General features: G+C 43.9%; 1 protein-coding gene across 3 annotated transcripts in view; it reads right to left on the bottom strand.

The window, feature by feature from the left end:
• Positions 1 to 27268, bottom strand: part of setd5 (SET domain containing 5) — a 48018-nt gene that overhangs the window by 8802 nt on the left and 11948 nt on the right. For all 3 annotated transcript variants that reach the window (XM_079266480.1, XM_079266481.1, XM_079266482.1), the window contains exons 2-19: positions 13798 to 14073; positions 9065 to 9167; positions 8397 to 8659; positions 7930 to 7988; positions 7649 to 7836; positions 7392 to 7430; positions 6644 to 6934; positions 5852 to 6000; positions 5614 to 5731; positions 5398 to 5507; positions 4861 to 5110; positions 4120 to 4203; positions 3792 to 3953; positions 3307 to 3702; positions 2929 to 3189; positions 1591 to 1708; positions 1110 to 1339; positions 63 to 119 (exon numbers count right to left, since the gene is read on the bottom strand). In XM_079266480.1, the coding sequence (XP_079122606.1) occupies positions 63 to 119; positions 1110 to 1339; positions 1591 to 1708; positions 2929 to 3189; positions 3307 to 3702; positions 3792 to 3953; positions 4120 to 4203; positions 4861 to 5110; positions 5398 to 5507; positions 5614 to 5731; positions 5852 to 6000; positions 6644 to 6934; positions 7392 to 7430; positions 7649 to 7836; positions 7930 to 7988; positions 8397 to 8659; positions 9065 to 9167; positions 13798 to 13868 (2949 nt within the window). In that variant the 5' untranslated portion in view covers positions 13869 to 14073. The remainder of the gene's footprint in view (positions 1 to 62; positions 120 to 1109; positions 1340 to 1590; positions 1709 to 2928; positions 3190 to 3306; positions 3703 to 3791; positions 3954 to 4119; positions 4204 to 4860; positions 5111 to 5397; positions 5508 to 5613; positions 5732 to 5851; positions 6001 to 6643; positions 6935 to 7391; positions 7431 to 7648; positions 7837 to 7929; positions 7989 to 8396; positions 8660 to 9064; positions 9168 to 13797; positions 14074 to 27268) is intronic.

The raw sequence follows: 27268 nt of genomic DNA, 5'->3' as shown, positions 1-27268 counted from the left end.
TAATAGCATATAACTGTTTGTATCTGCAACTAGGAGGTAGTGTCAGAGAGACAGGAACGTACCTCGGGAGAGATGGACTCTGGCCGGTGAACAGGAGATGCCTCAGGGGACGATATGTTCTAGAGAGCAGAAAGAAAAAGCTCTTAGAAACGTCATATTGTCAAACATACATGGTGTGTCCCAAAGACTCATTGTCATTGCCATTTGAACAGTCTGCCCGGGCAGATTAACAGCAAATTGACTTTCACTGCTAGTCCGGCTGCTCTCACCACGGTGTTTAATCCAGAACAAAGATTAGATTACGTCAAGCGTCAAAGCGTTAATTTGCACACAAACAGTTTATCTTCAACGATTAACAATGTTCCCTGATGTGATGTTGAGTAGTTACAGGGGATGTTAAATGATCTGACTGGACTCTTAGGGCCTGTGTCCACATAGCGTATTTTTCTTCTAAGTGAGGAGAGAGCGTGTGGTGCACTCCGCATTTTTTGTGCGACCGCTCTGAGCACTTCAAGTTGAAAATCTCTTTTCAGAAAAGCGCTGGTGACGTCACTATGGTAAATAGAGGAGACGCTTGTTTTGGCCGTGTCTGGCTCTCCTGAGCTTTATATTTTGGACCGACACTATCACAACAAAGAAGGAAAAGCCCCTTTAGGAGCAGATCAGCAGGGCGGACTCTGAGTGTTGTGATTTTAGAACCGTACGCCGTCTGTCGCCTTGCTCGAACGTTTCGGCTGTCAGACTGAGCGGAGACACGGTATGAAGCAGACATCCTCCAGTTGGTGCTCATGGTGAGAACACTATGTAAAGCAAATGCATAGCAGCCCAAACAGACAAGTAACCATGCTACTCTATCATACAATGGTGGTGATGTGTGAAGATATTGTTGTCATAGAAGCATCGGAAAGAGAGCTAGAGTGCTGCTATGTGGACACAAGCCCTGAGATACTTTCTATAGAAATAAACTCTTTATTGGCTGCCACAAAGCCTTGCAGCCACTACTCTGCCTATGGTTGGAGGCACAATTGGTGAATACACATGCACCACGTGAGCTCTGACGGACAACTGTCTCAATGAATCTAGGTGCGTCTCTGTGGCTGTGCCCTCACCTCGAATTGCAGCGGCGTGTTGCAGCGGCTGGGGGGCAGCGAGGGCATGGGCGAGTAGACCAGGCCGTTGGGCAGCAGGGAGCCGCAGGGGTTGTGGAGCGGTGGGTGGAGGGAGTCCCCCGGGAGCGGCGGCGTGATGGGCGACAGCGGGCGAAGCAGGTGGTCCGAGGGTGCGGGCGTCGTCTCCGCCGCGTACTTAGAGCGGCGCTTCTTAAACGGTGCGTTGACATCTGGGATTTTACAAACGTGAAATAACACAAGTGAGTTGGACCAAACAGGAGAGAGTACACTTCTAGTATCAAGAAGGTATCGAAACAAGACGAGAGACATGCTTCGAATCTGGACTGCACCCTTCACTTCGTTGTACTTTTAGTAATAATACCACCCAGTTGCTTTGTTCTGATCTAACGTTCATTCTTCCTCCAGCTTTGGTGCTTTCAGAATAAATGAGTCATCCAGATGGAGGTGGGGATGTACGTACCGCTGGACAGGGGGTTGGGGGTGGACCTGCTACTGGTACTTTGCTGGGAGGAGGTGGACTCTGTGCCATCCTCCACACTGGCTGAACAGCTCTCATCCTCCACCTGCTTTATCCATCTCTGCATTGAAACAACAGTAATGACGGGTTAAAAAAAAAACTAAAGTGTTTGCTTGGAAGACATTTAAAAAAATCTTCCTTAAACTTCACCCAATCTTTCAGAAAAGTCTTTAGTTGTATAATAGAAGAATGGTTTGGATATAACTTAACATATTACGTACAAGGTGATTGGGAGTCACAAGTATTAACATTTTTCGGTTGAATACATTTTATGACCAATTTAGGGTATAATGATGGTAAAAACAAGAACTTTAAATTCTTCATTTTTCACCAAAACAACAGCATACGGTGCAAGACCTTCGGAGTTAAAAATGGGATTCAAGAGACACATTTTCAGACAGTTTAAAAGGATAGTTTGGGTGTTGTGAAGTGGGGTTGTTTTGAAGTGTGGTTGTATCCATACAACCCCACTTCTCCATAAACAGCGTATTACCTAGAGTAGATGAGATTAAAGAAACAGACAGGAGTAGCAGCACAAGAGCAAATCAATGTACTGCTGTGGATGTCTTTCAGACACCTACAAATCTAAATTAAGATTATTATATTTAAAATGTTCCTGGCGAAAACTGAAGCCATTATCTAGGCTCTCGCCAAATCCATCAGACTCCATTGAAAAAAACGGCAACTTTACCTTCCAGAACACAGGGGTTTGGGATCTAGCACTTCCTTGTCAGGTTAGCTTTTTTGTGTTATTGTGTGACTCTGGTGTTTAAATGGTTAGCCCGTATTCACCAAAGTCACACAATATCACAAACTTACAAACCAATCGAGGCAGCAACAGACCAGCTACTCCTGTGTTCTAAGAGGTAAAATGGGTCTGGCGGCTTTGAAGAGAGCATTGATGGATCGAACAGCTTCAGTTCTCTGTCTGAAGATATTCTAAATATAGCGTACATTTAAACTGATATACCGGTAGATCTTTTTAGGTATCAAAAATACATTGATTTGCTCCCATGCTGGTACTCCTGTTTGTTTCTCCAAACTCCATCTCCTGTAGATAATACACTGACTATGAAGAAGTACCGGTACCTCACACAACTCCACTTGAAAACTCCCGAACTATCCTGCTCAGGCTTCCAACTTTTGGTAAATTGTTAAAGGACCTGCAGACAAGCTTCTAATACTAGCACTCAATGCTTATCACCATAGATGACATTATTTATTGAATGTTTGTAGAGCCGTGTCCTCCATCTCTCGACAACACCTTGCGGCGTGTCTCACCTTCTTGTAGCAGCCGTAAGTGCCGTCCATTTGGAGCGGGCGGGGCCGTCGTCTCTCGGGGTTGAAGGGGGAGCCGAAGCGGACGTAGTGTCTGGGCGCGGTGCAGATGAGCGACGAGTGGGAGAGGCCCGGCAGCATGTTGAGAGTAGTGGCCAGCACAGTGGGGTCAGTGGTTATCCGTAGCGGGCGCTCAACGGGCACCTCTTGGTGGACCTTCTCCCCTCCAGGGACCTTGTCATTCAACCACTCTGTCACCAGGTACTGAGAACAAAGACGCATCAATGATTAACTCTGCATTTGATAGGAATGTACTACATAAATAAGAAAGCTTAGCGTAAATCCTACACTTCATTTCTACAAGGTCTAGCGTCCTCTAACCTTCTTGGTCTTGGGGTAACGCAGGTTGCCTCTATTTATACAGTTTAGACCATGGCCGTCTCCGTCTAGGAGATGACCCCCCAGACCGCTCTCTCCGTGGCCGTGTTCAGAACCATACGGGCCCTGGGATCCGTCCTCATCCAGACCAGCACCCTGGTCGGCTGATGACGGCACTACTGCCATCGCTGCCGCAGCAGCTGCTGCCGCTGCTGCTGCTGCTGCTGCTGCTTGCTGGGCGAGGGCTTGGCGCTGCCGCCGGGCTCGCTGGGAAGAACTAGACCGGTAGCGAGAGATCCGACTCTTGGGCCGAGGCTTGGTGGGTCGTGCGGGTTTAGGGGGGGCGATGGGAGCGGGCAGGTTGGGTAATGAGGTCTTTTCGTCAGTAGACGGCACGTCCTGAAAAAGAATGAACGACAAAAAAATGTATTCAAAAAAGAAAAAAAGATGAACAGATATGGATGAACAAGCGGATTTCGCTCACTGACCATCACATAGCTGGAGCGTCGTGTGCTGACCCCCACTCCGACATTGTGGGGTGTAGGAGTGTTCCCTATGGGGTTTCCCGCCCCGTCCTCACTTTCCACACCCTCCTCCTTGACTTCTGCTCCTCCCACTCTCTTGCGCCTCCTTTCCAGGTTGTTGCATGTCTACGTGAAAGAGCACAGACACAAAGAGAGGAGTTACACGGGCAACGTTACCGGAAACATTTTCTCTTGTACTGATGTATTGTGCTGGAATTGGAATATATTGTCACAGCGAGCACAAATGCTAAATTAGTGCAGCTGTACTGGGAGAAAAGTTAAAATGTCATACCCTTTTACTGGAGATGGCCACCCCGTTTTCATCCACCTCTCCTTCCTCTCCCTCCTCCACGTTCAACTCATCCAGCAATCTCTCCTAATAGCACAGACAGGCAGCACATGGGGAAAACATGCTATATTAACATGCTATATTAACAAGCCCAGTTTTAGAACACTTTCCTTGTTTGCGGACACATTCATATGTAATGGAGTTAAATCCAAGGATCTTTGTTTAACCTTAAGGTAACTTAAAAGTATTGATTGATCCCTTCATCCAAGGATACATCCACCCTAACATTTGTTTTGTGCTTGATACGTAAGATATTTCTCAGTAGTAGAGTTATGCAGAATTTAACTGCACAACAGCTGCTGGTATAGACAACAAGCTCAACAACGCCTGTAATCAGTTCTCCATGTTGAATTAACCTGGTAGTCGATTGATTATCAAGGCTGCTGTTCTTGTCTTCTGGCGGCGTGATGAATCAGGGAAGGACACGTCGTTACTGCTAAGACCCAATCAAGTAGCGAATGCAGGTGTCCATGTCATCATTTTCAACGGTCTACGTTTCCACCTGTCCACACTATGAGGCAAACCCGGAGTTTTTTAACTAAAATTGCTTTGGTAGCGGTTCCATTTTAAGGGTTGGAGAACGCTAGAGCAGTGTGGAGGCTCGGCATAACCGTAGCAAAAGATTTGCGTTTTAAAATGGAAACGTAGTAGTGTGGATGTGGCCTAAGCTTGACACACACACACCTCTGTGTCACTGGTCCCCTGCAGTTCTTTGGCCTCCTGGTGCTGGTTCAGGGTCTGTTTGCTGTCACCGGCGAGGCCGCTCTCTAGCTCTCTCCTTCGGGCTTTTCTCCGCCGGGTCTCGGCACCTGCCAGAGCGGAGGGCGGTGGCAGCGAGGGGGCGCTGAGCAAGCTCTCCCTGGGGCTCAGGTTGTGCTTCTGCACCGGGCAGTTCTGGTTGCCCTTATGGCAGGCACAGTCCACTTTGTAATTACTGGGGGTTGTTAAGAGACAGAAACGATTAAACTGGAGGTCAGAACACAAGACATCCTAAAGCAGCAACAACTGTTTATGTAAACCAAAAGAAAACTAAGACTGTACTTGATTCACTCCTGATGCAAACATGCGTTTCTAGACAGAACATAGACCATTACCACTTATACTTGAATGTTGTACAGATAGTTGGATTTGACCCATGTTACTCTTTATGGATGAGTGCTTTCTAGTGGCTGAGTCAGAGGCAGGTGGAAAGACGGATAAGGGTTTAGGAGCAGTACTGACCAGCTATTGAACTCATAGTCGAATCCAATGGTGACCTCAGCGTCCTTTGTGATATGACTGACGGCGTAGATACACAGGTGGATCATGCCCTCAGCAATCATGTGCCGGACCTGGAGAAGGGAGCAGATGCGTGAGTTATCTCAGTTAAAAGATTCTACAATAGCAGCCTGACAGAACTCACAGCTACGCAGAAAGGCATTGAGATTGTTGGCTGACCTCGGCGTTGGGTGTACAGGACCTCCTGATGAAGCGGGCATCATTTCCAAAGGTCCTTGCATCGACACACATCTCTACGTCATTAAACTTCGAGTAGAACAGCACAAAGGGGTAGGGTCTGGGGAAAAATATGACAACAGTGGTATCAACACTGGGATCTCTGTGAGCATCTTTGCACCGAAACATTTAAAAGCATATCGCGGAGAAACCCAATGATACAAACACCGTGATGTCTTACTTTTTGAAGAAGTGCCCGTTGACTTCAAACTGCTGTTTGAGCATGACCTTCCCCCGATATTCAAGAATGAGCGTGTCTGGTTCCAGGTTCTTGGCTATACGTAGGATCTTCCTGTGTTTCTGCACTCGTGTGACCCGCCCCAACTGGAGCTGCGAACGGCACATCACACACCAGTTATTTGCAAATGCAGAAAAATGTTAAACATGTCATGGTAACTCATAATTACACAATTGTGAATGGTTATTATCCATGCAGGCAGGGCATAGAGGTGGGCAATATATGGAATGTACTCGATGTACTGATGCTTGTTCTACGTGAGATGTAGTAAATGACCATATCGCGAGAAACTACCGTCTATAAACTGTTTTAGAAAGAATGGAACTTCAATTTTGTGAATAATTTATCAAACTCTATAAAAGACCACTGAGTTTAAAATGACAGCACATCAGGTTAGTGTTCAGATTAATTTGCTGAAATAATCATGCTGGTATGATCACGCGTATCAAAGGGTTTAATCAAACAGTTATGTTATTTTAGAGAAAGTATGAAGATCTACATTGCGTCATCGCGTAAAAATATCGAGGTATTATTAAAAGCCGTATCGACCAAGCCCTCAGGGCATACATGCAAAATCAGAAACCAAGATGTACCGTAATCTGACTATATATCATGTGTTGTTATGGCCTTAATGATTACATAGCATCTTTTGCAATGGTACGATTTGTTGCACATGCACACATTGGGACATACAAGCTGAACCAATACAGAGTTTGGTTCAGGACGTGGGCCGACCTGCATCTGTGAGCCCAGCACAGTGTTGTTACAGGCCAGCTCAGTGCGGTTGATGGTGTCCATGGCGTCGACTGAGGCGTGGATCTGTGTGGTGGCGAGGGGCACCGCCGTGTTGCTCTCTGCCTTTGAAACAGTGGTGCTGGCGGCGCGGTGAAGCTGGAGGAGTGTCTGGACGTCGGCGCTGTACTGATTTACCAGAGCCTCCTCGTACTGGTCCGTCCACTGGCGGATCTTGCTCTCCCATCCCTCTGCCGTGTTCTCATCCAGCACGCTGGCCTCTGTTGTTGAGTTCTAGACAGAGGACAAGACGGAGCGGGTTGAAGCATGATGCTGATGGCACTGAGTAGAACTTTGAGGAGACACATCACCCGCATTTTCAGGCTCTACTTGAACATGTTTACGTGCTTTAATGTTCAAAAAGCACTGTTTTTCTCATACCGTCTGTCATAATATACCTGTATTCACTCACGCTCTGTTTTAGCACTATTTAGTTGATTATTTTAGTGTCATTATAGGCAGGGAATGACATACAGTATAGCTGTGACATCACATAAATCCTGATGGCTCATTTAAAGGAACAGTTTCTGAATAAGAGCCGTGTGCGTTTCTCCGTGGATTGAGCCTTTGACGCTTTCACGGTATTTATATAGCACCTAGACCTGCTTTATAAGCAAAAGAAGACAGGGAGATCTGACTTTCTACAATATGGGACCTTTAACATAAACGCAGGATTAACTCCGATCCTCACCTTCATCCTCATGGACTTCCTAGAACCCTCTCTGAAAGCCTGGGAGAAGGAAGATGAACCCATATCAATACATGGACATGTAAAGTAGCAACTGTTCTGCGATCAGTAACAACATTGAGGTAATCTCAATGGGGCGTGCTTGTGGCAAAGAAAATAACAGCTCCATTGGGCTTTGAGCTTATAATTTTCTTTAATCTGTCAATAGATTTGTGTGCTAGACTCATCCTGATTCACTCTGCTTCCACCAGTTTGCATACCTTGACTTTCTTGCCCTTCTGTGCTCCGCGGGCCTTCTCTGTGCTCTTCTTCCTCTTTTTGGATTTGCTCCTTTTGACCCGGTTGACGGTGAGTTTGATGCTGGTGGGCGTATGCTGGGTGGCGGTGTAGGAGATGGTGGATGGAGACACCTCTTCGTCACCACTCTCGGTGGCACTGCTCTCTCCAGCTACAAACAACCACAAACCATGGTAACCAGATAGCACTTTACAGACTACTATGGGGAAATGATTGAACCAAACAAAGATAAAAGACATAGTACCGGAGACATTTTCTGGTTTTCTGTGTTGGCCTTCTGCTCCTTTCCTCCTGTCGAGTCCCCTGCAAACAAAAAAGGCCATAGAACCCATCAGCACATAAATGAGCCATGTCTAAGTTTGAGGAGTGACCAAACCTAAATTTGAGGTTTAGAAACAAACAGTGAGAGACTCTACAAAAAGAAAACAAAGTTTTGTATTTAATAAAAACTAAATTGTGATCATGTTGATGCTGCTACAATCTCACCACACAGGGTCCTAATCAAGAGCAGTGAATGTCATTTGAAAGTCTCAAACAGAGCCCTCATGTCAGGAGTATACATATAAAACAGAAAAGTATGGCATTTTTACTTAAAATAATAACTACACTTTCAAAATGTTCCACCTGCTCTGTTCTTTCTCATGAATTTGCGAGACTGTGTGGTCGTTACACGCTCCGGGATCTAGACTTGGCGGGTGCTTCTTCCCTCACCTGCAGTTGTCACACTTGATGAGCAGGCCGTCCGGCGTCAGGCTGCAGTGACACCAGCCGGACACGGCCCCGTCCTCCTCTGAGGAGCTGTCGCTGTCGGCCGAGTTGTCCTCGGTGGCGTCGTGGTAGCGGGAGCCACGTACGACGCCGTTGAGGTCCATGCGGGGAATGATGGTTTGGGAGAGCGGGGAAGCGGGTGGGGTGGGGGGAGGGGGCGCGCCATAGTTGTGATCCTGACAACACACAACGGAAGACTGTTGCATCTTCAAACAACGTGGGTGTTCAGGCAAAAAAAAGGGAAACGGAAAATGGAGACGAATGAAAATGAGGGCAAAAAAACAAAAGAAAAAAAACAGGGATGTGAAACAGTACAGCTGTTAACAACGGAAGTAGCGCGTGGATATAGAGGACTAACAGTAGGATAGACATCCATGTCTTCAATCAGACTAGAAGCACTGGCAACCCTTAGTTTTACTCTTACTGCTCCATTATTATAGAACACAGATCTTGCAGTGATTAGAAAACCAGAAAATACTTCAAATGAGTTGTTGTTTTAGCTTTTTAAATGTTTCTACTCGTCTATCTTTGAGTAATAGAGTGTAACACATTTGGTATAATAAAGACATGCTATGATTCAAATTGATTGGAGGAGAACTGTATGAACTCACAGCATATGGTAGTCCCCGATACCCATGATCCTGTGCGCTGCCACAGCTGTGGTTGTTATAGTTTTTTTCATTCACGGCAGGGCTTGCTTCAACTGACTCAGGGCTGAAAAAAAACAAAAGCAAGCATTATTATAAGGAATGACAAAAAAAGTATCACATGTATAAAACATTTCATCTTTGCCACTGTGCTTTTTCCTGGGCTGTTTTGTCGGTCACTAGATGGCACCACAACCCCGAGGTTGCTTTCCAGCCTCCAGAGAGCAGATTTTTAGGAAATGGAATGTGGGAGGCCATTATGTTATGCAACTCCTTTTGCACTTTAGCTGAGGTCTGGCCAGACAGTGCATAACCTTGCCCTCCAAATCTGGAACACTTAAAAATGTCAAAAGAATCCAAACGTCTCATTTAAACCGCTGGGTTCTGTATATCTAAGCGGAGACTATATCGCATCATGTGATGAATGGAGCCTCCTGTTTGGAGGAAACTAGAGGGGGCCTGTGAGGGTGGGAGGGCAAGGGAGACCGACTGCATTCCATATAACCTCAGCCACGGAAGTGGGCTTCCCTACAGAGAGGTGGCAACTGGTCTTACTTAGGCTGTATGTGGACATTTCCTCACATGCGACTCAATGTTTGGCTAAGGGCTGAAGTGGAGAGAACATGATACAAGTCTACCTCTCTTACACCTCGATAGGTATGCATCCACAGGGGCACCCCAAAATGACAAAATAAAAAAAAATGACAAATTTATTACTTCTAGTTGCATTTACTTACACCATTTAAATACTATTATTTCAAAATATTACAAAAAAGCCCACAACAAAATGACTATGTAACCTATTAAATAGGCCCTATTTTCTGGGTTGCCTGCAGCAAAACATCAGTGTCAGTTAGTTCCACCTTAAATCCATTAGGGAGAGGTGTGTTTTGAGAAGTAGTTTCCTTTTGTGTGATCTACATAGCTTAATGTCAGACGTAAAGCTGTCGGCACTTTACTGTAACGGCACCTTGCTGTCCTCAACCAGTCTGTGCTGAACCTCCCTCGGTCTGTCCTCGTCCCTCATCTACCTGCATTTTATCGTTATGCTGTGCACAATATGTTTTTTATTGTCAAACAATGCAGCATAATTTTGTCTTTAGTCCATGTATCTACCAACTTAATTATCCCTCATGTATTTGCTTTGCATGTGTTGCATCATGAGCCTCTGTGTTGCATGTCTTAAAAAGTACTTGACAGTGTGTAAAGGGTGTGCTGAATGATGCTTCTACTTGTATTCATATTCACTGCATGCTTATAAATGATGAATCACTTTGTAGTTTTAAGCCTCTTGGTTTCAAGAACATGCACGGCCCCTACCAAATAAACATCACACAGCAGTTTCTGTGCGAGTGTATGAACACAGTGATTGGTGGTGAAACTATTTATTCCGTCACTACATTTGGCATAAGAAATAGCTGCGCAGGACAGTTGCACACTGCACCCAGTGCTATGTAATATCACATAACAGGAAGTGACTGCTTCAAATGAAGCCACAACCACCTTACTCATTTTCTGGTGATATGAAGATAAAAGTGCTCACTGAGATGTCTGAATCTGAAGAGACTTTGATGGGGTAAACAAAACGCCAGGGTTCATACACATTTTGACCAATGGATTTCCATGACTTTTCCATGACTTCAAACCAAATTTCCATGACCAAACATTTTGTGAAATCTCGGTGTATACATGAAAAAGTGAGAAAATGTAGTATTTAAAACAAGGAGAATTCCAAAGCAAACAGTATACCTTAAATCGGGGGTTCTTAACCTTTTTGACCTCGGGGCCCAACTTTTCAAGTACAAAGTGTCCCGGGGCCCACTCTGACTATATGCATCAAAAGTGTCAGACAACCTGTAGGTCATACAGAAACAGAGCAGTGGGCCTTTGGAGTCAGTAAAAATTTAAGATTTTTGTCCGCATAAAATAAAAAAGTATCTTTCAGTATAAATAACTGCCAGTGGCTGTATCTGTACAGGCTGTAACTACACTATCAGTGAACAACTGCCTCAAATTTGAAGAAGATTGGACAAAGTATGACCATTCTACAGTGTTTCTTCCATGAAGAGATCCAGGCGGAGCTCTAAAAGGACATTTGGAGACCCAAATGGACACATGGTAACCACATGATATTCTGACACACTAAAGGTGTTTCTCCCTTTATATTGTGACATTATATTATTTGATAGGGCCGATAAAAATCGAACGCAATTTGTAACAAAATACTTTAGAGTGGAGTAATTTTCTATTTAAAATACTCAAAATACTTCCTCCACGAATCAAAAAACAGTTCACGAGTTCAGTCTTCAGATCTTCAAGTTTAACGGATTGTCTGTCAAGTTAAATATTTTATCTGAGTGTGACAGATGTCAACGAGCTTGATGTATAATTGATGTCTGGGTCTGGCTACATAGCCTGTTGTATATAAATGGTGATGGTTATAATATCAAGCTCGATGCTAACATGCTAATGACGCTAGCATGCTGTCTAGGCTAGTGCACAGCCAGTGTTTAGCAAGTTAACTTATCAGTGGAGTAGCTAGCTATAGGAAGAGGGAGATTGGGAGCTTGGATGTTCATGATAGCCTCATCAAGAGACGCCTGACCATCTAATCGTGCACTGTATTACAAGTTATGCTTGTATTATACATGTATTGTATTTTGTTACATTTTGTGGCACCAGTATTTTGTATTTTATTTTGATACGTTTATTTGAGGGGTATTTTGTATCAAAATACATTTTGATGTATTTTTGCCCATCTCTGCATGTGAGCCATTGTTGCTGTACTTTATCTCCTTGGAGCAGAGGCTGCATTTAGCATACCCTGCCTTATCAATGTATTTAAAATACTGTGACAGCGGGAAGCTGTACTCACGTCAGTTTAGACCTCCACCTTTATCCAGGCCCAGCTCCACTCACAGCTCAGCCCTGCGTCAAGCTGCGCTACACAACCAGCGTCCTCTCCCTGAAGCTCTTTGACCTCATCTCATCAGCGCCTCATGTTTGCACATATGGTTGCACAACCTGCAGCCAGATGCGCCGGTGTTCCGGTTTAACGTTAACGAGTGACCGCATGAACTGAACCGGAGGGGGGGGGGGGGGGGGGCTGCATGTTTCATCACGTTACGTTTTTTCCTTCTAAATCGCGATAATGATGAACGTTAACAATCGACAAAGTGTCGCATGCAGCGGATGTTAACTTAACCCAGCAAGTATGAACGGTAACGGACATAACGTAACTTAAACTGTAACGGAGGGAAATGAAGTACACATCTGAACGCTGATTGGCCAAGACTCGACACATCAAAGATGTTCTATTGCGAAGATCACGACATCACATTTTCTCCTCGTCTCACTCCAATCTGAGAAACGCCGGCTGGCAACTCAGCGCAAATGAACGACATGAAAATATGAATATAACAAATTTCCATGACTTTCCAAAACTTTTGGGATTTTATTTTTTTCGATGACTTTTCCAGACCTGGAAATAACCGTTTTAAAATTCCATGACTTTTCCAGGTTTTCCATGACCGTACGAACCCTGAGTAGCCGTCCTTGTGTTTACCGTCCAGCCCTGTACAGGAGTCAGGAGTACATTGCTTTGTTTTAGATGCTTCTGAGCTCATGTGCAACCGGCCTGAATGAAGCATCACATACAGCAGTTCCTTTATTTCTGTCTGGTAAAGCACTTCCTATCTCTTCGGGTCTCTCCTGCAGACTTGTATAGTATATTTATCACAACCCAAAGTGCTACAGTTGTAGAGAAACGTGTACAAAAAGGGGCGGGCTCAGCAACGTTGCATGGACGTATTGCATTGCTTTGGGCAAAAGAAAGTACCGGTACTTTGTGTCTAACTTGAGCTCTTTTGCGTTAGCTGGGAATCCCCTGGGTCCTCCTTAAAAAACCCTGGAGGTTACTGACCCCAAACCTCTAATGGAATGGAAAAGGGGAGCCCCTACTATTTAGTTTCACAGTGCTGGCCATTGACTACATGTGGCTGTTTTGTTATTAGGTATTTTTTCACACACAGAAATACAATAAACAAAGCGCCTAGTACCATTACACAAAATAACAGAAATAAAGACAGCAGATTCATATATAGAACTACCAAGAACAGTCCAACAGTGCCAGTCGACAGTTATATTAATACTTTTGGGTATTGATATTTTGTTTCCACCAACCCGACTGCTAAGAGGCAAAAACAAAAGAACAGTTTGTGAGTGGTCAGACAATCACATATCTCGTGAACAAACGGCCATATTAAACTTTATCTTCAGCACTTAATTACACATGAAGACGAGAGTGAACACACCGTTCATTGTAAAGCTCCACTGCATTTAAAAGTGGGCGCGCCGCATGCACAACTACATACGCACGGTAGGTCAAAGGTCAGGTGCTGCTCAGCATCATGGGATATTTCTGTTTCAACATTGGCCATTGTTTTCTTTTCCAGTCATTTCCTGTTATTAATAGCACCTGCATTGCAGCAGCTATTCAGGTGGAGTAGATGATCAGGTTAAACGGGAAGTTTGTTTACGACCTGAGGTACGTGTTCCATTTGAGCAAAGTCGCTGTATCCACAGACACACTAGCAAGTTAAGTTGGGGGGGGCTAAGTTGTTAGTAAACTGATGGACAAAACCGGAATAGTTCTTGAAGATGAGGGCACAGCCACCCGGCCTGTAGCCAGTACTTACTCTGATCCAGCAGCCATATCTGAGTAAGACGTTTCAGGTGTGGTGACTCCCAGCACGATTACTATGCTCATGACGTCCGGCACAGCGACGCGTAGGAGGGGGGGAAGAGGGGGGGGGAGGGGGGGGGGAAGGGGGAGGGGAGGGACAGGATGGGATGGGATGGGGCGAGGGGGGGAATTACAGGGCCCCAATTACAGGGCCCCAATTACAGCGACGGACCACTCCAGAGGTGGGGTGCCGCCGAGCCGTAGCCCACGGCTCACGGTCATGGGGGACCTGAGGAGAGAGAGAGAGCAACACCATCAGTCTGGACCTGGGAACGCACCAACTTACTGCTACGTGACTCAGTGTGTCATGTGATACGATGGGTTAAAACACAAAACTGCACTTCACTGGCCACTGTGTCTTTAACTGTGCACTCCATACATTTAGGATTGATGCATCAGACAGCTGATATTCTGGGTACCGTAATTAATACCTTTATTTACATTTCACAGTGAATGGACGACGACATTTTGAAGAAATATTAGTCGACCATTAAAGAAAAAAGACGAACTTAAAAAATACAACAAAACCAACCACAACACCATGACAGAGCATGAGCAACCCGATAATCAGAATGTGTGATTAAGGCCGTTTGATCTCCACTACGAATTTGGTTCATGCAGGGCTACTTTGGGATGAATCAGCCAGACTGCCTATTGTTTGTTTTTAGTCAGTGTGCTTTTATTGAGTTTTACATACATGCTATCTTTAAATATGCTCCAATTAGGGGTCAGCATTTCACATCTCTGTAGTGTGTTTATTGGATTCAATTTGTTTGTTTATATGTAAAAAAAAAAAAAATGAAATGCATGAGGTAATATAACTGCATTCCATTTGATGCTTTATAGACTGCTTTATTAACCTTCACCACATCAAAACATAGGTGGGGATTTTATAAAAGCACAGGTGTAATTAATTGAACACTAGGGGCGTGGAAATGAACCTACGTGGAATGCTGTTGTTCCTCTCCTGTGCTTTTCCTGCTATAAAATGTCTGCCATGAAAAATTGCAATTGGTATTATTCAACAAATTTTTACATGCTGCATAACTTTAAATCAAACGGACCCGTTAGATAGCCACTAGCTAGACACATTTCAGTTACTAAAGGAAAATGACTCGACAGAAAATGAAGGCCTGATCACAAATGGAAGCACTGTCACAGGACTCCTTCACTAGAGGTCAAAACAGCTGTTGAAGAGGGACACAGGGAAGCCATCCGCACACACCTAATGAAGAGCCAAATTTGCTGACTCATGTCGACAATGAAGGCCTTGATGTAAGAAGCAGCATAGAGCTTTCACACGCCTGCGTATGGACATGGTCCAATAGGCCCATCTCTCATCCATACAGAGGCTTCCAGCGTGGAGGGGTAGGGAGGAGGCTATTCAAAGAGCAGAAAAACAACCAGGGGCTTCACAGCTCTGCTCACGTCCATCCTCCCATTATGATGCACTAACGCAAGGAACCAGCAGGAGGAGCCCTCCTCCAAGACGCCTGGAGAGATGAGTCATCCGACTTGAGGCCCAGCCCTCTCATCATGTGACCACACTCTCCTGAAACACTGACCCACACTCCTCGGCTCCCGTCGCTCTCTCTCTTCCTCCTCGCTCGCCCGTCTCCCAGTCAGACTGCAGAGCCGGAGACAGAAGCCACGGCTGCAGAAATGGGAACTGGCCCTCCTGTGCTCCCACAGTTCAAACGCTTCTAGCAAGGTCACCGAAAAACACCAAACTGATCTGATTCACCACTTTACATGTCACAAAAGAAAAAGCTACTACAAAAACACGACCCCAACATTCAAACAGAGGCTGGTTTACTAGCCGAGTGCAACAGGACGCGTGACATTTCTGTAATGGTCCCCTGGCTACAGCGACTGCTCTCCAGCACCAGCGCAACCACAGCCAGGCTGGGGACTTCCAATAATGTCAAGGTCAGTTCAGCTGTGCTCACTGTCACACAGAGAATGTCAACCCATCCAGCTGGATACACAACCCACCCACCCCCCACCCACACACAGGTAGGTAGCAACAAGAAATGTCAGCTAGCTTGTGGTTACAGAAGTGGGACATTGTGGCTTCAACGGAGCCATACAGGTGAGGACACAGACACTTGGTTAACGTGAGCTTGTAACATACTTAGACATGATGGCATGCAGTGGATCCCATGGTGGCCTGATCCAGAACCTTTTCAAACCCCACTGGCTCTTTATTGTCCCTGTGATCGCTGCCTCACACAGCCACCTCACTCCTACCTAACTCACAAAGGGGGTCACTCTTTGGGCCTCTTCCAAAAGAAGCAGACAGTTAACTAGGGAGGTAAATTCCATACGAAGGAAAGGCTTTCTTTACCTCTCTCCCCATTCCTCCTCCTCCTCCTCCTCCTCCAGCACCTCCCTCCCTTCCTTGTTCGTTCCTCTGGCCATGAATACCGGGCTCAAATTACCAGCAGGCTCAACAAAGTCTTTTTACTTCCACTAGAACAGAGACCATTTTGGAGACACGTCCAAGGGGGAGGGACATACACACAAAATGAACAGCAAGAGGAGACCCTTTCTCTTTCATCATCTCTCACATAACTCTCTCCCTTCTCCCCAGTGTTCCCACATTGCTAAGTACTGGCTGGCGGGCATACACGCTCCTAAAACAAACCATTTGATTATCCTTTGATATCTAAATGTACCTCTGGGGTACTATAGTGAGGACAAAAACAAATCCAAACATGAGAGCAAGTGCACAGCAGTACAAACATACAAAGTGTCAGTTTGGTAAGCGTTGAGTAACAAACTGAAAGACAAAGACGAGTCATGCAACTGCAGATACAGTAGCTATAGAAAGTGTATCCCACTCCATGGACTCAATATTACACTGATTTACGTATGATTCAGATACTGACATGTAGTGGATGCAATTAGGTCAACATGAAAACTTAAAACAACTGTTCCAATAGCAGCTTCGTGGAAGAAAAGAAACGTAAACTGTCTCAAAAAAACACTTCCTCTTTACCACGTCAGCATTAGGAGTGTAAAAATTATCACAAAACATTCCCACAATCGAAAAAGAAAGTGTCCATAGCGTGTACACTGCTTTTGGCATGAATTCCACAATGCAATTTGTGCTTTTGCTCCTAAAATGAAAACGTGAAGAGACACTGTCCCCGATGGCAAAACATGATAATGATTCATAAGTTTCATTTTATTCTTGCTACGCTCCTTGGAGTGACATGTGGAGATGTGCTGATCAAAATAGTTTGTATTCACAGTTTTCAAGATTAGGATTCAAACTAATGCACTTTTCAAATGGCAAGCTCTGAAATTGTATTTAGCCACAGCTTGTGTTCTTAACAAGGTTTAGGAGGCAGGAGTTGCTGTCCGAAATGATGCCGTGAGAACCTCATTTCGTCCATCTCTAGGTGACTAGGGTTGGGTATCGTTTGGGTTTTTTCCGATACCGGTGCTAAAACGATACTTTTAAAACTATACCGGTGCCGAAACGGTGCCTGAACAGATACTTTTTTCTTCTAATTGAACAATATATTAACTGTTTAAAGTATACTATAAATAAATACAAAACACTTGGCTTCAAACTTTTTAAACTATGAACAATATGTTAACTGTTAACAGTTTACAGTATACTTAAATAAATACAAAACACACACTGTACACACACTACAGCTTCAAACTTCAGCAATTATTTTGCAGAAATATGAGCATATTTTCCTCCAAAATACGACACGTCTCATGACTTATTTTATTTTACCAGTTGGTGGCGGTAATGCGCCAATTCGTCGTTTGCCAACCACCAGTTGGTCTCAAAGAAGAAGAAGAAGCTTTCGCATGCTTATGAGCGACAGCGCTAAGTACCCCGTTGTAATAATACTGTGAGTGAGGAGTGGAGGACCGAGTCCTGCTGCGAGGATGGAGTCATCAGAGTCGTGTAAAAAAAATATTTCAATCGGCTCAGGCACCGAAAGGAAGCACCGAAATCTGCGTTGCGTTTCGGTCCGGTAGATACCGGACGTATAGGAACCGGTGCCATATTGGCACCGAGTTTCGGTACCCACCCTGTAGGTGACACTGCTTCACTTGCAGATTGGTCTGATTCTCACAGTCAAACCTTTAGGTTTCATATGTTATTGTTTTTACAAAGGTGTTAAATTCAGATCAATATAGCAGCAAACGCCTCTATGAAGACAAAGTGGAGTAATGTCTACCTGAGCAGAGAATGAAGTCGCCCTCCCTCTGTGTGTGTTGTTATCAGAGTTACTTTGTGCTTAGTGTATGTGGCGCTACTGTTGAGCTAATGGCCACCGCTAGCTTCTAGGGGCGACCGTGGCTCACTGGGTTGAGAGGGTCGCCTGGGAACCGGAAGGTCAACGGTTCGATCCCCGACTGGAACGTGTCGAAGTGTACCTGAGCAATACACTGAACCCCGGGCGCCGATCAATGGCAGCCCATTGCTCCCATACAGGGATGGGTCAAATGCAGGAGTCAAATTTCGTGTATGTGTAAATGTGACAATAAAAATGTTTTCTTCTTCTAGCTGCCGGCTCAGCCGTCACCATGTTGAGAGCCATGTAGAGGCTATTCCTCAATCATAGATAGTATGGGCCTCATTTTTTATTTAGCACCTTTAAGCTAAAAAAAAAAATCAACAAGGACTTTGGCGATTTGAGGCTGTCAAGTAGCTTGGCCAAATATTATACCACTACCATTTTACACTGTCAGGTGTCACTTGCCAGCACCATAACTGGACAATTACAATGCCACACCATCGTGATTACTTTACAACAGGGATTCCCAAAGTGGGGTGCGCGCACCCCTGGGGGTGCGCGAGCTGCCTCTAGGGGGTGCGCGAGAGGAAAAATGTAATGGCGGTGCAGTCCTGTCTCCTAAAAATTACGTTCCCCCAAAACTAAAATGCATTCTCAATTACGTTTTACCACGAACGTATTTTCTCCCTGATTACGTTTGTGTTTGACGTACAAATACGCTTCTCATCAACATATCTTTGCTGTACTCTAGTCTTTATTATTTTTCTGTGATCTGCCTCGCCTCTACCCCGCCACCCACGAGTTATTGACCCGCGGCCTGTTCCGAGGGCTGACAGACCTGACGATCGGGTGCCTCACGGCGGGGACGGCTGGAGACCTCGCGTCCCAGCGCCAACGAGTGAGCGCCCGCCACTCGGAACCATAAAACCAAGTCCCGGATTTCACCCGGGGGACATTCTGGAGGTATTGTGACCGGGTGATGTGCCTCGTTGCTGGGGAGGTATGAGCCGAGAGTGGCGGGGTGTTATGGAGGTTTATATTACAACTCGTGTTGTTCCCGTGCGTGTATGAGCGCATTTCTGCCGAAGACAGGCGGCGTGTTGTGGTGGTATTCTGGCCGCGTAATAGGGAGGAGAGGCGGTGGTGGAGAGGGAAAAATGTTAAAGAGAAGAAGAGTGAGTTTTACTCTCTGCAAGTAGACGAATGTTAAAGAGATGGTGGAATGTATGATTGGAGAGAGAGAAGCGAAAAAGTTGGACGTGATCCCGGTGTCCAACAACACTGTCGTGCGCATCGATGCTTTGTCCGAAGACATCCTGGCTACATTGGTCGGTCGCGTGAAGAAGAGTGAGTTTTACTCTCTGCAAGTAGACGAGCCTACAGATGTGGCCAATCTGGCCAATCGTCCGTTACCTTCGTAACGTTACGTCCGTTACCTTTTCGAAGGCACGGTGCAGGAAGAGTTTTTGTGTTTTTTATCTTGTAAACAAACGCCACGCGCGAGCAAACTGTTCTCTCATTCGTCCGATTTTTATGCGGCTCTGTTGCTTTTTTTTTTTTAAGGTGTGTGTGTGTGTGGGGGGGGGGGGGGGGGGGGGGTTGGGGGTGCGTGAACCCGGTCGGGATGTAGAAGGGGGTGCGTGGCCTAAAAAGTTTGGGAACCGCTGCTTTACAACATCCAAAATAGATCCATTTTGTGTCGAATCTGCACATAGATTCACCATGTGTGATTAGGAAAACCTGCTGCAGTCCACAATAGAACTGAACTTCAGATAAGAGACAACAACCCCAAACATAAAGCTAAACACCTCAATGTCCTTCAACCCTCACACCACCTCTTGCAATTCAGCTGAGCCTCCACTCACACGCTTATGTAGTTGAACGAATGAAAAGGGAGCACGGGCACTACTGTTCAAAGTAAGGTGAAGGGATTGCAAAGGCAGCTCTTCACTCATTAACTTCAAACTTTGTATGATCTCATTGTGCATCTGGAGATGAAGATAGATTTTTGGAGTCTTGGAGAAATACCCTTACCCACTTACCAGCCAAAAAACGGTTAGCCGATACGGAGTTATACACCATGCAACGGTAGAAACCTGTCCCATGGAAGCACATTTGGCAATACTGCTTTCACTGCGGCAGAAATGATTGCATGATTTTGTAATCAACTAATATTTGGTACACTCTAAAATACTGGTTTGAGTGATTTTTATACTTAACTGACTGAAGTCAGGCTGGTATATATTTAAACCTGCAACACTTGAAATGATTGTTCTCAGGAACCTTCAAGCTTCTATTCTGAAAGCTTTACTATGTTGAGTCTTTTGTTTTTAACTTGTGTTGTCTCACGTGACACTTTAGGTTTTCTTTGTAAGGAAGATCGTGATGATATACAGTACAGCTATTTTCAAACAGTTTCTGAATTGAATTTACTGTATCGTGTTGCATACCGCTATATAAAATTACTAGTGCTGGGCAACGATTAAAATATGTAATCGCATGCGATTAATTGCATTGTTATTCAAAGTTCAATAATGAATTCAAAAGTAGTGTATTGCACACTTATTTTAAAAGTACTGCTATATGAACAAAAGGGCAATAACATTTGGTTCACGAGATGCAGGGAGCATGTTTTATGCTTAATGTGAATATAATTCATACTTTGTTGGCATCTTATTCTGAAAACCGGATGTTCGTCTGACGAAACCGGATGTTGTCTCACGTTAATGTTTCCGCTAACTTTCAAAGTCCTTCGCTCGCTCCCGATCTGTGCCGTTTAAATGTGTTTACCGTGAATTTCAGCATATAGGTGCACTAACATGTAAGTGTCTGCTGAGTTGACCACAGAGATCTGAGTGGCTGCTGACTTTACCGCAGCAATGTCCACTAGTCTCCAGGGAGAGTAACAGCTGGTGCAGCTTCTCTCTTTATTTCTGCCCCCCCCCCCCGTCGACCAGATGTGGAAGTCACCTTTTCTCTACACAAACCCTGAAGGGATAAATTAAAAATACTTACTTGTTTTTTTTGTTGTTTTTTTAATTATTATTTCCCCCCCCCCCCCCCATCTCAAAAGGCTCAAGGACATACAGACACACGTACACCTGACTATAGGAGGTTTGCTGGCTTTTATCCCACTGTTCTTGTCATCCTCTTGTTGTTATGTATATGTATTGTCTCTTGTCTTTCAATAAAAAATAATTTATAATAAATTTATAAAAATGCGTTAACGCGCGATAAAATAATTGTCGGCGTTAATGAATGAATGCGTTAACTTGCCCAGCACTAAAAATGACAAACCGTGATAGAAGATTTTGCCCATACCGCCCACCCCTCGCTTAGCTTAGCATAAAGACGGTAAACCGGTAGCTCACCTGGTAGAATGTGCGCACCATATATCAAGGCTGAGTCTTCTTTATATCATCCCTTTTCCGTCTCTCTCCAAGCGGTCTATCCAATAAAACAGAAATGCTGAAAAAAAGAATACTTGGGACAACAGCCAGCCTCTCTATTCCTTTAAAGGTGCATTATTCTTTCTTTTTTGTAGGAAAAGAAATATCAACACAAGCTAGGGCTGCACAATTAATCAAATTTTAATCGCGATCACGATTTTGGCTGCCACGATTAAATGAGCATGATAGTCAGTGATAGACGTTTAAAATGCGTGCTCTGCTACATATCAAATCAAGCGCTTCCTCAACTAAGTCAGCCAAAGCTAACGTTACCTCACTGAATCTCCGTCCATGTCCAACGTCAACCCAGAAAACCATAACAGCGACCCTGCATAGCGCGACAGCGTATCCATCCACCTCCCAAAGACACGCTGAAATAACAGATGCAATCGCATTTCATTTGGCCAAAGACGTGTGTCCAATAAATACTGTGAACAACACACATTTATTTTTAGTTAGCCCTTTATTTTGGGTAAAAATGTTATTTATATTTTGCTTCAGGTGAATAAGAACCGTATACGTTTTATTTTGATGTAAAGACATGTACATTAGCTGGAATGTAGCACAACATGGAAGTGAAAGCAGTGCTGTGTTGATTTAATTTTGGGTAAAAAGTGTGTAAAAAAATTATTAAATTATTAAAATGTTCTGCCTCCAAGTTTCCTAGTAGACATGTTGCACAGACAAATCCCGGCGTTAACACAGCGAGGTAGCCAAGCTGTGTTAATGATTAAGTACTGCCAGTCTTAGGCCATGTCCACACAACTCCGGTTCCACTTGAAAATGCTGATGTTCTGCCACGTTTACACTGAGCGTCCACACTATGCCAGAGTTTTCAAGCACCGAAAACGGAAGAGTTTGATAACGCTCCCGAGGACGGATACGTTTGAAAACTCCGGGGTTGCCTCTTCATGTGGCTGGTCGAAAACTGATACGTTTTGAACGATGATGCCCACAACTGCATTCGCTACTTGATTGGTTCTTAGCAGTCACAACGTGTCCTTCCCTGATTCGTCACGCCCCTATCACGTGACCGTTTCCCGGAAAATCACCAACAACAACATTGATTACCGATCGACTACCAGGTTAATTTAACATGGACAACCGATTACAGGCATTGCTGACCCTGTTGTCTTTACTAGCAGCTGTTGTCCAGTTAAAGTCTGCATTTTTGCGAGCGGCGTGACCAGCGGCGTTATCAGACCTACGGAGCGGACGTCTGTATTCACGTTTAGCGGCTTTAGGGAGGGTGATGGACAAAAACGGAGGACTTTCCTTTTCTTATTAACGCTAATTTTGTTCTGCACAACTATTGTTCAGTCCGCAGATAAACTGTAAATGAACAACTCCAGTACGACAGACTTCAGCCACCAGCAGAGCTACGAGTGAGAACAACAAGGAAACGAGTGAGAGACGTGTGTTGACCACATTTATGGACCCATAATCGAGTAAACCATTATGTGTAAGTGTTGATTTTAAAGTAAATTTGATGTGTGAGGGAGAGATAGAGCAAAACCCTTACTGGATGTAGCCTCACTTTAGCATGGTCGAAATACTGTTTCAGAAGCTTTTACATCGTGGGGACGATGATAAGATCCGAGGGAAACAATGGAAACATGCAATGCAATGTTTAGCTGTGAGAACAAAACCCCACGACACACAAAACAAAAACAACAAACTAGGGTTGCACGGTGTATCGATACTAAAAAGGTACCACGGTACCTGTACGTTAAAAACGATACTGCATATTTTTAGTATCGATACTTTATTAAAATAGCGCGCGATCAGAGCGCACTTGCTGCTCCACTCCCTGTCATGCAGCCTGCAGGCATTGACTGCAAGGGGGCGGGCTGCCCAGTGCGCTCACACAGCAACAGGCAGCGAGCGCACTGACAGCGAGTGATCGCAGGGGAGACATGCAGGAGCTTTTTGCCGACAGTCCGCTTTTTGAAAAACAAGATGCCAGAAGTATCATCTGGAAGTACTTTGGCTATATTGCAAACAGTGAAGGAAAGCCCACTGACCTACAGAGACCTGTCTGCAAAACGTGTTTCAGACCAAAGGATGCAACACGGTGCAAAGCACCTTTCAGACAGACACCCTAAACTTTTTAAAGAGTTCAAAGAACGACGGGTAAGCAAACGTGATTATAAACATGAACACCCCCAAGCTCACCAATATACAGCTAACACGAGTAGCCTTAGCCTAGTTTGACAACAAGCCTATATGATCATGAGGTCACAATGCACACAAACGTGTACTAAATGAAACACAATTGATGCAAAATGGCTACATGCTGGTGGAGCCTGAGGGTGGATCTTGAGCTAATTATTTAAATTTTTAGTTGAGGAAAAATAATTATTCCATGAATTAAGATAAAATATGAAGTGAAAATATCAAACTCACTATGCAAGTAAATGAAGCATTGTTTACCCAGACAGTCAGACAGACGCCAGCAGAGTCAGCAGCAATCATGTCACCATGTAGTTTTCATTAATATCTTGCTGTAGGCAAATACTAATATTAATGCCATTTGTTAAGTGTTCAAAAAGCTGGGCAGGAACAAGCTGGTAAAGAAGGGAACCGTGCAGATGTTTTATTTATTACTAGTACAGATAAATATACCAGTATCGTATCGTATTTGTGGTATTGTATCGAATTCTGGTATCGTATCGTAAGTATCGGGTATTGTGATACTTATGGCAGGTAAAAAAATTAAAAAACATAAAGATTTCTTTTTTTTTGCAAAAATTAAAAGTTAGATGTGAAAATAAAAATATCCCCATGGTTGAAATTATGAGATAGAAAGTCGCAGTGATGAGATAGCATGTTGTCTGTGTGCCGACATTAAAACTATCACAACAGGTGGATAGGAGATGCAACAACCCATAAAGAGGTTTCCAACAAGTAATCGTGCCTTTCTCAACATGCGTACTTCTCTGTACTTGTAAACTCGTGGACTTGTGAAACGTCATCAGTCCAAGTACTGTTCCAATTCAAAGTTCACATCGAGCCAAGCACGGTCCTAATGCCCGGATGTGGCTCCGCCCATTTTACCGGGTATGCATCGGAGGTGACTTCTCTGTACTTGGGACAGCCAAATATCCCAGAACGTATGTTGCACCAGCAACAGGAAACAATGGCGGAGGAGAAATCACACAACTGGAAGATGAAACTTTCAAAATACTACTGTTGTTAAGTCACAGAAAGTAATTTTAGGATTTTTGAGGCGAGAAGTTAGTTGTTTAAGCACCAAATCTGTGGTCGGTTTGTCAAGATTCAGCCGATTTAAAAATCTGCGCCGACGATTTCGGAGATGTGAGGTGTTGCTAGCGGGATCTGCTCCATATATATATATATATATATATATATATACACACACACACACACACACACATATACAGATATATACATATATATATATACATATACATATACACATATATATACACATATACATATATACACATATACACATATATATATATACAGATATATACACATATACATATATACATATATACACATATATATATATACATATACATATACACATATACAGATATATACACATATACACACATATATATATACATATATATACACACATATATATACACACATATATACACACATATATATACACACATATATATACACACATATACACACATATACATATAAAAAAATAATAATATATGTATGTGTAACAATATATCACAATATATCATTTTTTATTTTAAATGAAAACGAAAACAGCAGGGTTGTCATATTTAGTTTGATTGTAAAAATACTTTACAGAAAAAAACGTGGTGATGTCATCAAGTAAGCTGCTGTTCCAATTGTCTGTAGGGCTGCAACAACGAATCGATAAAATCGATGAAAATCGATTATTAAAAGAGTTTGCAACGAATTTCATTATTGATTTGTTGTGTCGCATGATTATTACGCCACTTAATAAGTCGCGGAGATGTTTGAGTATAAAAAAAAAAAGTTGAGTTGAGCCATTTGCGCCGGTCTCGCTGGGGGCTATTTGTGTTCATTTGCACTGGACGCGCCAGAGAGGGGGCGTGGCTTATCGCCCTGAAAGCCGTTCAACTGCCATTAACCATGGAAAAAATAACCTCTATTTCTGCTGAGTAGGTGTTGAAGTCACAGATATCCCGGGAAACTAAACTAAATATGTTAGGAGTAGTTACATTTACACCGTCTTACATTTACAACCGGCCCTTTGAGGGCGACCGTGATGCTGATGTGGCCCCAGAGTGAAAATTAGTTTGACACCCCTGCTTTATACGGTATCTGATTGTTTGTCCGGGATGGTGTCAATCAATGCAATGCAACATGGGAAAGTGGTCTATCCACAATGTCGTGTCCAAATATAGCTTCAAGGAGAACGCTAGAAGGGGTTACACATAGCCTACATGAATACACATTGTCCACGCTCGCTCAGCGTCCACCTGTGCCTCATAAAACCTCCACAACACATCCAGTCCAGTGAGATTACACCAGCCCCCTCAGTCTGCCCCCGCACACATGCTTGCTGTAGGAAGAATATGAATATATCTGCCGTATGTGCTGCACTCTGAGCTACAGCCGGAGGAAATTAAAGATGAAAAAAACAGGCAAATCAATGGAGCCTGCCTCTAAGACAAACGGGATTATGTGGCCAGGGAGAAAGCAAGGCTCATTATAGATCTGATTTCACACTCACCCAAACACATTTACAATATCACAAAGAGGTAACACACACACACACACACACACACACACACACACACACACACACACACACACAAAGACATGATCAGAGAGTCCAACATCCAACATTGATGCTTAACATTTAGCCTCTCACTACTGGCCTGCTACATACGTCACCAGTGGAAAACAAGATTATAGAGTGTGAATGTGAAATAGGCCTAGCCAATAAAACAATAATGATATACTGTGATAGACACTTCATCAATAACAAGACAATTGCATCATAGAATGTTCCATAGTTTCTCTTGAATGTATTGAATGCAAAACAGCTAGAAAAGCACAGAGAAAACGCAAAGTTCGGTTGCATGAACAAACCCCTAGCGTGCTCCCTCCCTGACTCAAACAGCCAATCATATGACTCGATGATGGAGTGTGCTACGAGTGGCACGCAAGCAGCCAATTATTTAACAGTGTACTGTTCCACTGCACCGTCGACATGTAGCAATGCAACAGAAACAGTGTGAAGTGATAAAATTAGTGAAGATAGTGAGGCAATTGTGGATAAAAAAATGGAACGTTTTTCAGTTTAGCTTTTTTCTAAGTCTGACCGATAGCAGAACACTGTTGTGTGTGCAGGAAAACAGTGCAACAGTTGTGACCTTCGTCTGCTACATCTCAAGAAACCACCCACGGTCAGGTGGTTACAATCAAAATAAAGTTGTTAAATACATCTTTTTTTTCCCCTGGTAATTCATAAAAATCGGTTAATTTAAATGATCAATAGACTGACATGAAACTATTTATCCTGATAACATTTTTCGGCTATGCCGCTCTGACCTAATTTATTGGATTTCCGCCATTGTTACTGGAGCTCTTTTGGCCTATGACAGACATACATCAACATCGGACAAATGAAGCTTGGGACTTGGATTAAGAGTGGGAGACGATCACCGCCCGCCACATCTTTAGACCACTCACCCAGACTAGCCGGACCAAGCGCCGACAC

Source organism: Melanostigma gelatinosum, assembly GCF_949748355.1.
Source record: "Melanostigma gelatinosum genome assembly, chromosome: 3".
Taxonomy (NCBI): Eukaryota; Metazoa; Chordata; class Actinopteri; order Perciformes; family Zoarcidae; genus Melanostigma; species Melanostigma gelatinosum.
Note: the sequence above shows the minus strand (reverse complement) of the source record. Positions and strands in the feature narration are given on the sequence as shown.